The 14732-nt window shown below is 32.3% G+C and overlaps 1 protein-coding gene across 2 annotated transcripts in view; it reads right to left on the bottom strand.

Moving 5' to 3' along the window:
- Positions 1-1725: 1725 nt before the first annotated feature.
- PNPLA4 (patatin like phospholipase domain containing 4) overlaps positions 1726-14732 on the bottom strand; it is a 54645-nt gene continuing 41638 nt past the window's right edge. For both annotated transcript variants that reach the window (XM_043990747.1, XM_043990748.1), the window contains exons 6-7: positions 2510-2662; positions 1726-1931 (exon numbers count right to left, since the gene is read on the bottom strand). In XM_043990747.1, the coding sequence (XP_043846682.1) occupies positions 1800-1931; positions 2510-2662 (285 nt within the window). In that variant the 3' untranslated portion in view covers positions 1726-1799. The remainder of the gene's footprint in view (positions 1932-2509; positions 2663-14732) is intronic.

The following is a 14732-nucleotide window of genomic DNA, read 5'->3' as shown; positions in this document are numbered from 1 at the left end:
GATAGGATTCTCTACATTCTAAAAGTATGTAAAGAATTAATTGTTATTTGAGGTTTTTATGCCTCAGCCCGCACTGGCCTGGGGCTCTGCAAACCCCATGGTGCTCCACCCACTGGTTGTAGCCATAGCCAGGGCTCTGGCACCTCACGACATCACCACTCCCCAATACCTACATGGGCCTGGCAAAATTAAAATGATTGGAAGCCTAGTGAGGGCAGTCATGTGTCTCTCAGAGCGGCCATCCCATTGGCTGGGACTGTGTGGGGTGTTTCTAGGTTTGGGAGAGGAGAATTGGGCATTCTAGGTGGAAGCTGGAAAGCGACAGATTTTCTGCTGTGTATTTTCAGCTGATTCCTGGGCGGTGGTATTTTTTTCAGGTATTATGATTTCCCTTTCCCCATTTTATTTCCTTTCCCTTGATCCTACTAATCCTGTTTGTGTTTTGTTTTGTTTTTTTTAAGTTCACTCTTGTTAAAATAAATCTTGTTCTGTTTTGAGGGAGGCTACCGGTCTCCTTCCTTGCCCCAGTATTGCAGCAAGCCTCTTAGCTAGCACTCCCCAGTTAAAAATTGGTCCCCACAAGTATAAGATGATGGAGCCTCTGATGTTCTAGGAACATCAAGAATTATATTGGAATTTGGAACGAGAAAAGATGAAGAGATTTGTCTTCTAAGGAATATATCCAGGACACTTTGTCAGGCTTTATCCTGGTGTTTAGATAACATGTTTCTAAAGCAGTAGCAATCCATGGCAATTATTAACAGTTGCAAAACTTACTATGAAAGGCCCTTACTTTTAAAAATCTATAAATTTCATTTGCTTCCTTGGATCTTCGTCCTGCTATTTGGTTATCCCTGGCTCTTAATATTTGAGCCTCTAAGTTCTACTTACTGAGGCTGTGGAGGCCAGGGCAGTTCTATGTAAATAATTTAGATATCTTTCTCTATCAGAAATATAATTTCAGTTGAGAAACAACAGAAAAGACATTTATGGAAGAAAAGGAAGGAATAATTCAGTTCCAGGGTCACCTCTGGAATTTCAATTAGTTTCTTCTTCCTGTAGGCTCCTGACTTGATCCTGTACCTTAACTCAAAGTAACTCAACAGTAAATCAGAAATCGAATTAATCCTTAAGAGTTTTTCCCCTTGCTTTTATAGGCCCTCTCTTGAGATTATAGGTCTCAATTCCTGTGCCACACTCCTGTAGTGAGCACCTGAGATTCCCTACTGAAAGGACCAGTTCATTCTGAAAGAGGATTTCTTTCAGCTGAGTAGCACAGTACTTAGGAGGGCAGGTGGACAAGGGGACATTGTACTGACAGTAATCAGCATTGTGCTACTACAATTTTCGGGAGCCAGGGAGGTTAAAATACTCCTTCATTTAAAAAAAAATGCACTAATCTACTATCTATTTCAGAATATAGAATCATAGGATCAAAGCTTTTGAGCTGGAAGAGATTTTAGAGATTTTCAAATCCAGTTTTACGGATGAGAAAACAGGTCCTGAGAGGATAAATGACATGCCTAGTATCACATGCTAATGAGAATGGGATTCAAACCATGTTGCCAAAAATGAAATAAGAATTCATTTTTTATAAGACATTAGTATTCTTTAAAAATGCCTATGATTTGAGTGTGCTCTTTTTAATGATATTTACAAGTCCTAATTTTAAAAATGATATTTTGATCTCTTTACTGTTAACAAAGAAAACTTTGACAGACGATAGAATTTTTCAGGTTTAATGAGATCTATTCCAGACATCCTTTAAGGTCTCTTTTGCATAATAAACTTTAAGCCTTCTATTCAAACCAATTTTCTTTTAGTAAAAACTTCGTAGCATCATGAAATCCATTTTGATGCAATGTTTTCAGTCTCCTCTGGCTTGGTGGGAAAAGAGCTTGATTTATTCTGACCAGATTGGCCACAGACAACTATAATGAAAAGAAACAAATTTTAATTATGAGACATAAGAGACACTGAATACAGATATGAATTTGAAGAGATAATGAATCTGAAGAGACATTGAAGGTAAATATAAATTTGTCATTCTAAACTCATCACAGATTGATTTAATAACAAAAATACATAATTTATAATAAAAATAATCTAATGTAATCTAATATTTACATATTGACATGCTCATAAGTATTTCTATTTAATCTTATATATTTTATATACTTTATTATCACAATCATTTTAAACAAAGGACCTAATTCAAAAGTGATTCTGAAACTGGCCTCAAAAAGATGGGGAAAATAAAAAATAATATATGAAAAGATAATAACCTTTATCAGAATAATGTTCAAAGTGCTTAAATAGAGAATATTCAGTACATTTATCCTGCTTGTTGTAAAGTAAATATTTTGAAGCAATATCTAAATTATTTGTCTAACATGCAAAATATAAACATTTTCTAAAGTTAAAAATGGTCATTGAGGTTGTTAAATCCAATGCATGCTCCTAGGAGAATTAATCATTCAAATTCTCTGAATAACAAAAAAATGCTTACCATGATATCTTGATTTGAAATATTAATGTATAGATCCAGGTGTCCTTTGTCTTCTGGGCAGATATCTAATCGACCACTAAAAGGTGAAATAGTCACTGTTCGCCCCATAGGCAAGACAGGAAGGCCATTGGTAAGCCCTCCATCCACCCATTTCTATTAAAAGAAGTATCCATTTCAATTACATTGCAACTTTACACCATATAGAGTAAACAGGCAATGACTCTTTAAAAAGAAATTTCCATTCAAATAAAAAATGCAGTCTTAGAAAATCATTTGTATTTCATTTATACTTACATTAATCTAGTTTGAGATATATTTCAGAAAGTAAACCAAATTCCTGTATAAACATTACTTCACCATCATAATAAAAACATCTAGAAAGAGTTAGGATTTAGGGACTGGAATAGAGAATGGATTTGTAATTTTGATGACATAGGTATTCCCTACAGTCAGTATGTGTCAGAGAACATGAACCCAGGTCTTTTTTCTGAGATCAGTTCTTTGACCACTATGATATTCTGACTCTCAAATTGGGAAATAGATCATGGGATTCCAAAGATTTCAATTTGATAATCCTCTAATAGTTGCTTACATTTTAATTTACTATATTATGTAGACTTCTTTGGGGACTTAGTATTATTTTAACAAAGCTGAGTGATAGCATTACCTAATACTGAACAAAACAGTTACCATGAGAGGGGGTACTATTTTCCACGTGTATTTGTATGTATATAGACACTTGAATTTGGCAATTTCTTCAACATAATTATGAACCAATAGGAGAAAAGATTAAAAAAATGTTTCTTTGAAAATCCCTGACTACATGAAGAAGTAGGTATCTTATTAAAATGACATGAAAATGAACATATTACTAAGACAATAAGAACTCCTCACAAGAATTTCTCAGTTTCAACACCATTCCCAAAGGATAAAATGGAGGATGAAAAAGACCAGAGAACTATTTGTAGAATGAAATAAGAATGTCTTATTGGTCTTATTTCCATGATGTACACCCACTTCTAGAACTAAGGGAGTATGGCAGGTAAAATATGTAACTCCCATTCAGTGATATACTAGTAATAAAAACAAAAAAGGAAATGCTTCTCAGGCATAAACAAAGTGATAACTTAATTCTCATTCTAGGTATTATATTTTATTGACTGCTGATTTCAAAGAAAGAAAGTTTTCAATTATCAAAAGCTATAGAAGTCATTAGAAATTTCTATCAGGCAATCTACCACAGAAATAACTCATAGTCATCTTTAAAAACAGAAATTATTTTTGAATAAGATTTTATTTTCCCCCAATCACACATAAAAAACAATTTGCAACATTAGTTTTTTTTAAAACGTAGACTTCTAAATTATTTCCCTCCCTCCCTATCCTTCTCCCTCTGAGATAGTAAGCAATTTGATATAGGTAATACATGTGTGAATAATTTTCACTAATACATTTCTGATTCGATATAGGATTATCTAACATGAAAGTAGAAGATATAGTGAAAGTCAGTAAAAAGCCACACTTAACTAGGAGTTAATTCATCTTGATCTTTAGGTGGTCTTCCTCTTATGACTTTCAAAGTTCTCCTAAGCAAAATGAAAGTGCAATAGAGCATTGTTTGCAAAAGCCCTGAGACCTTATTTTACTTAATCATTATGAACAGTAAATAAGAACCCTAACTAATTGACCTCACTACTATATTCAGACAAGCTTCAGAGTCCATGTAGAGAATTATATAAAACTTACTTTTCTAGATGAAGTACCAATTTTTATTGTACCTAAGCCCAGGGGAAGTATCACTATAATTAAACAGTCACAAATTCCCTTCACAAAGACCATTCCCAGAAGGAATGTGTATAAAAAATGTGTTTGCATTTCCTACCTGCCTTTCAGATATAGTCTAGCCAATCAGGAAGGAAGCATAGTAGGCTAGGCCAGAGGGGATGGAGACTTAAGGGAACTAAACTTTTCCCCTAAGACTACTAAGCAGAACTCATACATATTCATCATTAAATCAGACTTAACATGCTTTAAAAACAAAACAAAACAAAAAAAAACTACCTTGGCAGTTGTTTGATAGGAAACAAAAATTCTTCATTATCTCTTAGTTGTCATTTGGGGGAGTGGGGAAAGGATAGAGACTATTCTGTATTAAAATCCCTGAAACACCATAACATTAAAAACTAGTCAAAATATATCTCACCTTGAAGGGCCAGAATTACGTTGTTGTTTTTTTTTTAAAGAGAAAAAAGACTAACAATGGATTTGGTTAAGACTAAAGTAAAGATATTTTGCACCTTCAAATCACTAAATTTGTGATTTGAAACCATAAGAAAATAATATTTAATGATGAATCTGACTCAAGACTATCTCCCATTTTATGAATGCGGAAACCAAGCAAGATAAAGTACCATTTTCCTATAGTACAAGTTTAACCATGTCACTCCTCTACTCAAACTATAATGGCTCTCAATTACCTCTAGAATCAAGTATCAAGTCCTCTGGTTGCTATTTAAAGCCCTTCACAACCTATACCTAGTTTACCTGTTAAGTCTTAAAATACATTACTACCTTTCAAATCCACCACCATAGTCTGACAAAACTGGTTTTACTGTTCTTTAAACACAATACTTCATTTCTTCTCTTTGTGGTTTTGCATTTTCTGTTAACAATTGATGGAATGTGGGTTCTCAACACTTCTTGTCTCAGAATCCTAGGTTTCCTTCAAGGCTCAGCTCATGTGCCACCATCTACATGAAGCCCCTCATGATTCCCCCAGCTGTTGGTGCCTTCCCCTCAAAAATCACCTTATATCTACTGTTTATGTATGCATTGTATATGTGTTATGTATTTATGCATATGCATAAGTACACAGAGACATAGTATAGTTATCTATGTATACAGGATATTACATGTCTATTTCAGGTGTATATACACACCCACCCTAAATTCCCTATTCCCTGCATTCAAGAAGATAGCTACGGGAGATACATACATATACATATATAAATTCATACACAAACACACATGAATGTAAAGGGGATGTTTCACTTTTGTCTTTGTAAATCCAATGCTTATAAATTAATAAATTTAATAAATTATATTAACTTAATACATGCTTACTGAATGATCAAATGCCTGTGGTGATAGGTAAGATGTGATGGGGTTAAAATCTAATATGTAAATTTTTCTAACTTTTGAAATTTTATGGTAGTATTGTATAGACACAGACTAAAATATATATGAAAATATTACAAAAGCAAGCTCCACAAGACCCGGTCCAAACTTGTTATTTTCTTTTCAATTTGTTTACTAGAGTAATACCAATCAAATGGTACATGCCAAGAAAAAGATTCTGAAATCATCACATTTGATATTCAGAGTAGAACTTGTGAATATTTATGCAAAAAGTGGCTTTCATCAAGGAAAAAGAACATAACTAAATAATATATTTAACTTACTCAACTTAATGAAAATATGGATGATTACACTCGTTAAATAGAAAAGCATTCCAATTTATTAGAAGTTAAGTTAATGGCACTAAAACTTGGTATTTTTTGTGTTATTCTAACTTATATTATATATTATTATTGTTATATTATTTCTATAATTGAGGGAAATATACAGTCAATATATTTTAATAAATTAAATGTACAATGCTCATCCAACACCTATGATACAATAATCTTTAGTGGCCCAACAGAATGAACTGGATATATCTATTTATTAAGACTAACAGTATTGCTAGGAACAATAATTTTTCAATTTTTAAATTAAATTTAAGAAAATTTAAAAAGTCATAATTTATACTCTCTAGGTCCATAGTTTAAAGTTTTTTGCTAATTGTCATCTACTAGAAGGCTGACAATAGCGCAAGATTATTAATTATTTTCACATGACATTTCCATACTTTATCAACAAGGACAACATTCCATAGTTTTATAGACATCTATGTTTCTAAAATTTAATGAACTATTCAACATAACCACATTAAATTTACCTCCCTTAGAGCTGATTTAAAAAAAATTAGCAATATTTTGCAATTACCAAAATGTGTATTGTCAGAGTAAAAGAATACCCTATTTCACATGCAGCTCTATGATTAGCAGCACTGTAGAATATCACTATTTTTGCACTTTTCTAGAAGTATTAGCACAACTCAAAAACATTCTATATCAAATCAGACTGCCCATGAAGAGAATATTGGTACTAAACAGGTAGACTTCTTTGGCCCAGGAAAAGAGGTTTTTTAGGGCCACAAAAAATTTGATGAAGAAAAAGAAACTCTAAATTATCTTATATTTGTCATTTTTGGTATATTAGCCTATTTTGCTGAAATTCTTTCTATGTCATGTGATTCAAGAAAAACTAATTTAAAAAAATGTCATAAAGTCATTGCTGCTTAGCACACATGTGACTCTTACTACTATCTAAATATATCTATAAAGCACTAATTGTATTATGAAGCTATAGTACTAATAATTCACATTTTGTAGCACTTTCAGGTTTATAACTTGGCATTCCTCATAAAAGGCTAATGAAGTAGATACTTTAACTATTATTATCCTTCAATTTCAGATGAAAAAATTAAGATATCTGCCCCAAATCACATAGCAAGGAAATAAATGTTGGAGCTAGGACTTGAACCCAACACTTTGCTTCTACATCTTATTCTTACACTGAGGGACACTGCTACACTTGAGTTTTGGTAAAGTCAAAGCAGATATAAATATGTAATTTAAATATAAAAATATCTAGTGTTTACATGGCTATTAATGAATTTATAATCTTATTTCATGTCTTTGCATCTTATGATTGGCAATACTGATAATTTAGAGGATAAAAAACAAAGTAAATTTTGTGGTGGTATTTATCAGAAAATTTTTTCTGATATTAATATGTTAACAAAAACTACCTTGTTGGAGAACATTTAAAGCTGTGATTTTATCTACTTTATTGAATTAAATGTTCTTTTTTCTTTTTCTTTTTTTACTAATCCCAGTAGAATCTTAATTTCTCTAAGTTTCTTGGTTAATTGTGGGACTGTAAAGATATGACTTGATATGGAAATTATCTATGAAAACCTCTTTGCAAACAAAACAAATGCAGCCAAAATCAGAAAGAATGAATGAAACTAAGGGAAAATTTTACAAGAAGTTTCTCTGATAAAGGCTTCATTTCTCAAATATATAGGGAACTGAGACAAATTTATTAAAAAAAGAGCCATTCCCCAATTGATGGTCAAAAGCTATGAATAGGCAGTTTCCAGAAGAAATAAAAGCTATTAAATCACATGAAAAAATGTTCTAAATCACTTTTTATTAGAGAAATACAAATTAAAACAACTCTAATGTACCACCTAACACCCATCAGATTGGCTAACATGACAGAAAAGGAAAATGGTAAATGCTGGAAGGGATGTGGAAAAATAGTTACACTACTGCACTGTTGGTGAATTGTAACAGTCCAACCATTCTAGTGACCAATTTGGAACTATACCCAAAGGGCTATCACAACTGTGCATATCCTTGGGCCCAGCAATAGCATTACTAGGTCTTTATCCCAAAGAGATAAATAAAAAGGGAAAAGGACCTATTTGACCAAAATATTTATAGCAGCTACTTTTGTGGTGGCAAAAATTTAGAAATTAAAAGGATGTCCATTAGTTGAGGATGGCTGAACAAGTTGTGGTATATGATTGTCAAGAAATACTACTCTGCTATAAGAAATGATAAGCAGGATGTTTTCAGAAAAACCTGTAAAGACTTATATGAACAGATGCAAAGGAAAGTGGGCAGAACCAGGAGAACACTGTAGTAGCAATATTGTAAATATGATTAACTGTGAAAGTCTTAGCTACTCTGATAAAGACAATGATCTAAGAAAATTCCAAAGGACCCATGACCAAAATACGATCCACATCCTGAAAACTGATGAATTCTGAGTACAAACTGAAGCCTGTTTTTTTTTTTCACTTTATTTTTCTTTATTTTTCTTTTTTATTTGGGGGGCAACATGGCTAAGATGGAAGAAGACTGGAAAGGCAGGAAGGGGCTATGGCTTTAATGCAAAAAATAATATTTTTTATTTGACCCGGGAGGACATAGGTCCTAACACACTCAGAACTGCACTTTAGGAAAATCAATTTGGGGGCTGAATGAAGGATACATTAGAGTGGAGTGATATTTGAGGTAGGCCTATCCACCAGTATGAGATGATGAGGGTTTGCACTAGAATGGAGACTGTGTCAGAGAAGTAAACAGGCCTTTGCAACACCTTGGATATCAGAAGAGGAAATAGGGGAATGTGAAAATTGGTGAAGCATTGAAGATGACTCCTAGGTTAGGAACCAGGATGGCTACAAGTGAAACAAAGTGAGAAACAGGTTCTTTTGACGTTTAGTCCCCAAGTTCCAACCCAGGTCTCTGCAAGCCCCAAATTTTTGGGTGGTGGTAGAAGTTCTGGTCTACACATAACACTAATTTTAGATTTGTTTTTTTTTAAATACTGTAATGCTTCAAAGATTAATGAAAGACTATTGGGAAATACAAGTTAGATCTAAATTAAAATATTCAAAATATCCAATATGTATAAAAACTAGGTAATATATTAAGTGGTCAAGGATTTGTCTTTCCTACTGTCTCTATGTCTTCATATGCCTCATTGAAGCCTTGCAGAGAGGTCCTGTATTATACATTTTACTTCACTTTACATACTTTACTTTGCTACTAAACTCAATCAACCCAGGGAATTTGTTTTTTGGTTAATATTTTTTGGTGTGAAGTGGTACTTTTACATAGGAAGAACTATCTAAAAATAATGAAGAATACTTTGAGCATTTACCTCAATTATTTTTAAAATATATATTATTAGTATTTTTAAATACCTACATATAAAATTTCTTTACGTAGGTCATTTTTTCTGAAAAAGAAAAGAATGATACAAAAAAATAACTTGGTATAGAAATTGCACTAAACTGTGGGCAGTGATCAGGCTTCCATAGATTCAATAATTACCCAGAAAACAGGAGTTAAAATTTTTGTTGGTGGCTTTATAAATTACACAAAGGTCTCTAAGGCATTCTGTCAATTCAATCAGAAGTATACATGTATTCTCCTTATTTCAGAGTTCATTAAAGAACAAAGGAAAGCCAAATTCTTTAAGAAATGCCATTGAAATGATACAGTGTGTGTGATGAGATCTCTATATGCTGAGAGGAGTTAAAGGCTAACTGGCTCCCTATTTCTATATTTCCTATGTTCACCAAGAATAATAGATTCTAGATCTTAAGTGGAAGCTAAATAAAAGTTTGTTTATTTCTGAAAATGTCATCAATATACTGAAAAATAGATCACAAAAAGGAATAAACAATAAAAAAACAGAGGAATTAAATTTTTTTCTTTTTGGGGGGAGGGAGTGAGAGGAGGAAAGTTTATGCCTATTCAAGATTTGTTCTTTTTAAAATTCAGAGTAAAAATTAATATAATATGTAAACATCCTGCTCTTGGTTCCAAAACTCCATCAATTGTCTGATTAAAATAAGAAAATATTACATATTTTCCAAATATTACAAAGTTTCATCCAGCAGCAACTAGATAAAAAAATCTATACTTTCCATCTTAGATTACTGTATTGAATCATTGTTTTTACTAAAAGTTACTTCTTTATGAATTGGAAAAGTGAGTTTCTTGAATGATATTGATTGAAAGATATTGACAGACATCATGACAGTACATCTTGTAAGTCCAATAATTCATTCTTGAAAATTAATATATGAAAGAGAAATCTTTGTATAGGCCTATGTAAAATCATAGGATTTCCTCTAAGTAATTTAAATAAAATTCCTCATTTAGTCTTTGTGGTCTGGTATACCTTTACAATTTTGTTTAAGATCATATTTCATTAGATGCTTTGAATTTGAGCAAGAGTATAAAACATGATCGGAACAATCTAATTGTAGAATTGTTAATTATCTGAGATTTCCTGCTCAAATGATAACTTTGGGCTCTCTTGCTGTATAATTTTTTTCAAAGTTCAAAAGACCAGAAAGACCTATTTGTACAAAAATATTTACAGCAGCTCTTTTTATGGTGGCTAAGAATTAGAAATCAAAGTAATTCCCATCAGTTGGGGAATGGGCTAAACAAGCTGTGATATATGATGGTGATGGAAAATTATTTTCCTCTAAGAAATGACAAGCAGGATGATTTCAGAAAAGGCCTGGAAAGACTTGTATGAATTGATGTATAGTGAAGAGAGCAGAACCAAGAGAACACTGTGCAGAGACAGCAATATTGTTTGATCAAGATATGTGAATGAGTGAACTATTCTCAGCAATACAATGATCCAAGACCATACAAAAGGACTAATGATAAAGTATATTATCCACCTCCAAAGAAAGAACTGATATTGACTGAACACAGACTGAAGCATACTGTTTTTCACTTTCTTTCATTTTTTCTTTTATTCAAAGTTTCTTGTACAAAATGACTAATATGGTAATGTTTTACATAATTGCACATGTATAACCCATATCTGATTGCTTGCCATCTAAAGGAAGGGGGAGGGGAGGGAAGGAGGGATAAAATTTGGAACTAAAAACTATAAATAAAAATGTTTATTATTTCAAAAAAATAAATAAAATAAAATAATCATAAACAATATAAAATACCTGGTGTATACCTACCAAGAAAAACTCAAGACCTATATGAACATAATTATAAAATCCTTCTTATGCAAATAATGTTATATTTAAATAATTGGAGAAATATCAATTGTTAGAAGGTGGGCAAGTCAATAGAATAACAATTACAATTCTACCTAATCTAATTATTCAGTATCATTCCAATTAAACTACCAAAAATATTTTATTGAGCTAGACAAATAACAAAATTCAACTGAAGAAAAGGTCAAGAATATTAAAGGAATTAATGAAAAAATGTAAAGGAAGGAGGTTTAGCAGTACCAGATCTTAAACTGTATTATAAGGTGGTATTTCTCAGGCTATCTGGTATTAGCTAAGAAGCAGAATGGTGGATCGGTGCAACTGAGTAAGTATACAATACACAGTAGTAAATTATTATATTATATTATTATAGTTACCTTGTATTTGATAAATTTAAGCTCTAAGCTTTTGTGATAAGAATTCACTATTTGGTAAAAATTGCTCAGAAAACTAGAAAGCAGTCTGGCAGAAACTAGGTATAGACTAATATTATACACCATTTACTAATACATTATCAAAATGATTACATGACCTAGACATAATTAGAAGAGTATGGAACATACTCTATCTATGGATAGAAGAATTTAAGAATAAACAAGACAGAGGACACTGTGGTATATAAAATGGATAATTTTGATTACGTTAAATTAAAAAAAAAGTTTTTGTACAAATAAAACCAATGTAGCCAAGATTAGAAGAAAACTGGGGAATTTACATATATATATATATATATATATATATATATATATAGAGAGAGAGAGAGAGAGAGAGAGGGAGAGAGAGAGACAGAGAGAGAGAGAGACAGAGAGAGAGAGAGAGACAGAGAGACAGAGAGAGAGAGAGAGAGACAGAGAGAGAGAGAGACACTGACTTTCTTGGTTTAAGGCCTCATATCTCCAATGTATAGAGACGGAGTCAAATTTATAAGAATATGAGTCATTCCCCTATTGATAAATGGTCAAAGGGTAGGAATGGGCAGTTTTTGGAAGAAGCTATTAAAACTATATGTAGTCATTTGAAAAAATGCTCTAAATCATTATTAATTAGAGAAATGCAAATTAAAATAACTTTGAGGTACCATCTAACAACTAACAGTTGGCTAAAATAATAGAAGGAGAAACTGATAAATTTTGGAGAAGATGTGGAAAAATTGAGACGCTAAATACACTGGTAGTAGAACTTTGTACTGAGCCAACCATTTTGGAAAACAATTTGGAATAAAGCCCAAAAAGTTATAAAACTGTGTATACCCTTTGATTCAGCAATACCTCCATTAGGTCTGTTTCCCTAGGTGATCAGGGAAAAAAGAAAAGAACCCATATGTTTTAAAATAGTTATAGCAACTCTCTTTGTGGTAGCAAACAACTGGAAATTAAGGAGATGTCCATCAATTGAAGAATGGCTAAACAAGTTGTGGTTTATGATTATGATAGAATACTACTGTATTATAAGAATTGATGAGTAGGTTGATTTTAGAACAACATGAAAGACTTGAATGAAATAATGCTGAGTGAAATGCAGAGAATCACAAGAATGTTTACACAGTAACAATAATAATATTCGAATAGTAATTAGGAATGACTAAGGTATTATAAATAATATGAATATTCAAATAACTACAAAAGATGTATAAGATGCTATCCACCTTTAGAGAAAAAACTTATATATGGAAGCATGTATTGAATGGTTCCACATAATAAATCTGTATCAAATGTTGTCCTTTTCTAATGTCTGGTTGGCAGGGAAGAAGAGAGACAAATTGGAATTCAAAATGTAACTGAATAATTAATTTTAGATAAATAAATACGTGTGTACATACATATACATATATTCACATGTACCAATATGTCATCAAAATGGTTACATGACCCAGACATAAATAGAAGTGTATGTAACATATTATGTATCAGACCTATGGAATCTGTGAATAAACAAGCAATAAAGAATACTGTTTAAGGAGCTCACTATCACCTCCAAGATCAAATACAAAATCTCCTGGTATTCAAAATTCTTCACAACCTACTTTCCCACTTTTCTAGTCTTCCTACACCTTACTCCCTACGTTGTACTCTGATCCAGTGACACTTGATTCAGTGGTACCCATTATTTCAAGCAAAGATTCACTGATCAGTTCTCTATTAGGCACATATGCTAATAAGTCTATCACTGATCTAAATATAAAATTTAATGTTTCTCCTGAGACTCTCAAAACATTGAGGAATGGTACACAGATTACCACAATGTGCTTTATCCATTTAATGGTGGTTTTATGAATAAAGTATTTTGTTAACTGTAAAGCACATATAAATATGAAGTGATTTAACATTTCATTTTTTTCTGTTATTTGTTAAGTAGTATCCTCACAATGTGTGGGAAGCTAGGTCACACAGTGAAGAGAGTGCTGGCCTGGTGTCAGAAAGACTCCTCTTTGCGAATTCAAATACAGACTCAGACATTTACTACCAGTGTGTCCCTGGACAAGTCACTTTAACCCTATTTGCCTCAGTTTCCTCATCTGTACAATGAGCCTGGAAAAGGATAAGAAAAACCACTCTAGGATCTTGGCTGAGAAAACCCAATAAGGGGTCACAAAGAGAAATAACTGAAAAGCAAGTAAGCAACAAAACAAAATTCTCATAATTCATTTATGAATTCTTGTCTCAAAATTAAAGAATTGACAATTTATACTTAATTAAGTTAAAATATACTTAGTTAAGTTAAAAATATTTATTACAAAATAAAACCTACAATTGTCAATGATATAAGGTTAGTGTCTCATTGTAGCCTTTTAAAGTCGTTCTAGTAACACCTTTTTGAAAATTTAGCTTTGAAATTCTATCAACGATCAGGCGGATAGCAAGTATGATGATCTGCTTTTCTTGTTCATGTATGGCTTCTGGCCTTTTCTAATCCTGTGTCTTTGAGATAAAAAGCTTACAGATATTATCAAAAGATTTCTCTTCTATAGTCACTGTCCTTCTTCATTTAAAGAAAATGTGTCATGAAATAGGCAGTTAACAGAGTTAGCAGTCAAAGGAAGTACAGAGAAAGTCCCAGATGGGCTTTAAGCAACTGGCTTGCAAGGGAAATTTACCTGACAAAGTAGTCACACTGATAGGATAATTTCCAGGGTAAGATAAACTATGTAGACCTATACACACTTCCAGAGTTCTACTCCAGTGTCATGCGATATGGAGTTAACAGTGACTTTCTGAAGATCATGACAGCAAAGTCAAGAGTTTAACAAGTCATCTAAGGACCAGCCTAGACAAGTCTGGATAGGCTCACTACCAGAAAGTCAGCAATTTAAAAATTTGTTGGCCACAACTCTTAAAACCATCATAGATATAAAGGAGTTACAATTTGCATTGGAAGAGAACACGTGCATCTAGATTAAACCACAGAGGTTTTGATATATTAATTGCAAGATGATAGGTAGCATGGTATAAAGGAAAGAGTACTGACCTGGAGTCAAGGAATAACTGGGTTCAAATCCTC

Source organism: Dromiciops gliroides, chromosome 3 (genome assembly GCF_019393635.1).
Source record: "Dromiciops gliroides isolate mDroGli1 chromosome 3, mDroGli1.pri, whole genome shotgun sequence".
Lineage (NCBI taxonomy): Eukaryota > Metazoa > Chordata > Mammalia > Microbiotheria > Microbiotheriidae > Dromiciops > Dromiciops gliroides.
The sequence above is the reverse complement of the archived record's forward strand: the minus strand, read 5'-3'. Positions and strand labels throughout refer to the sequence as shown.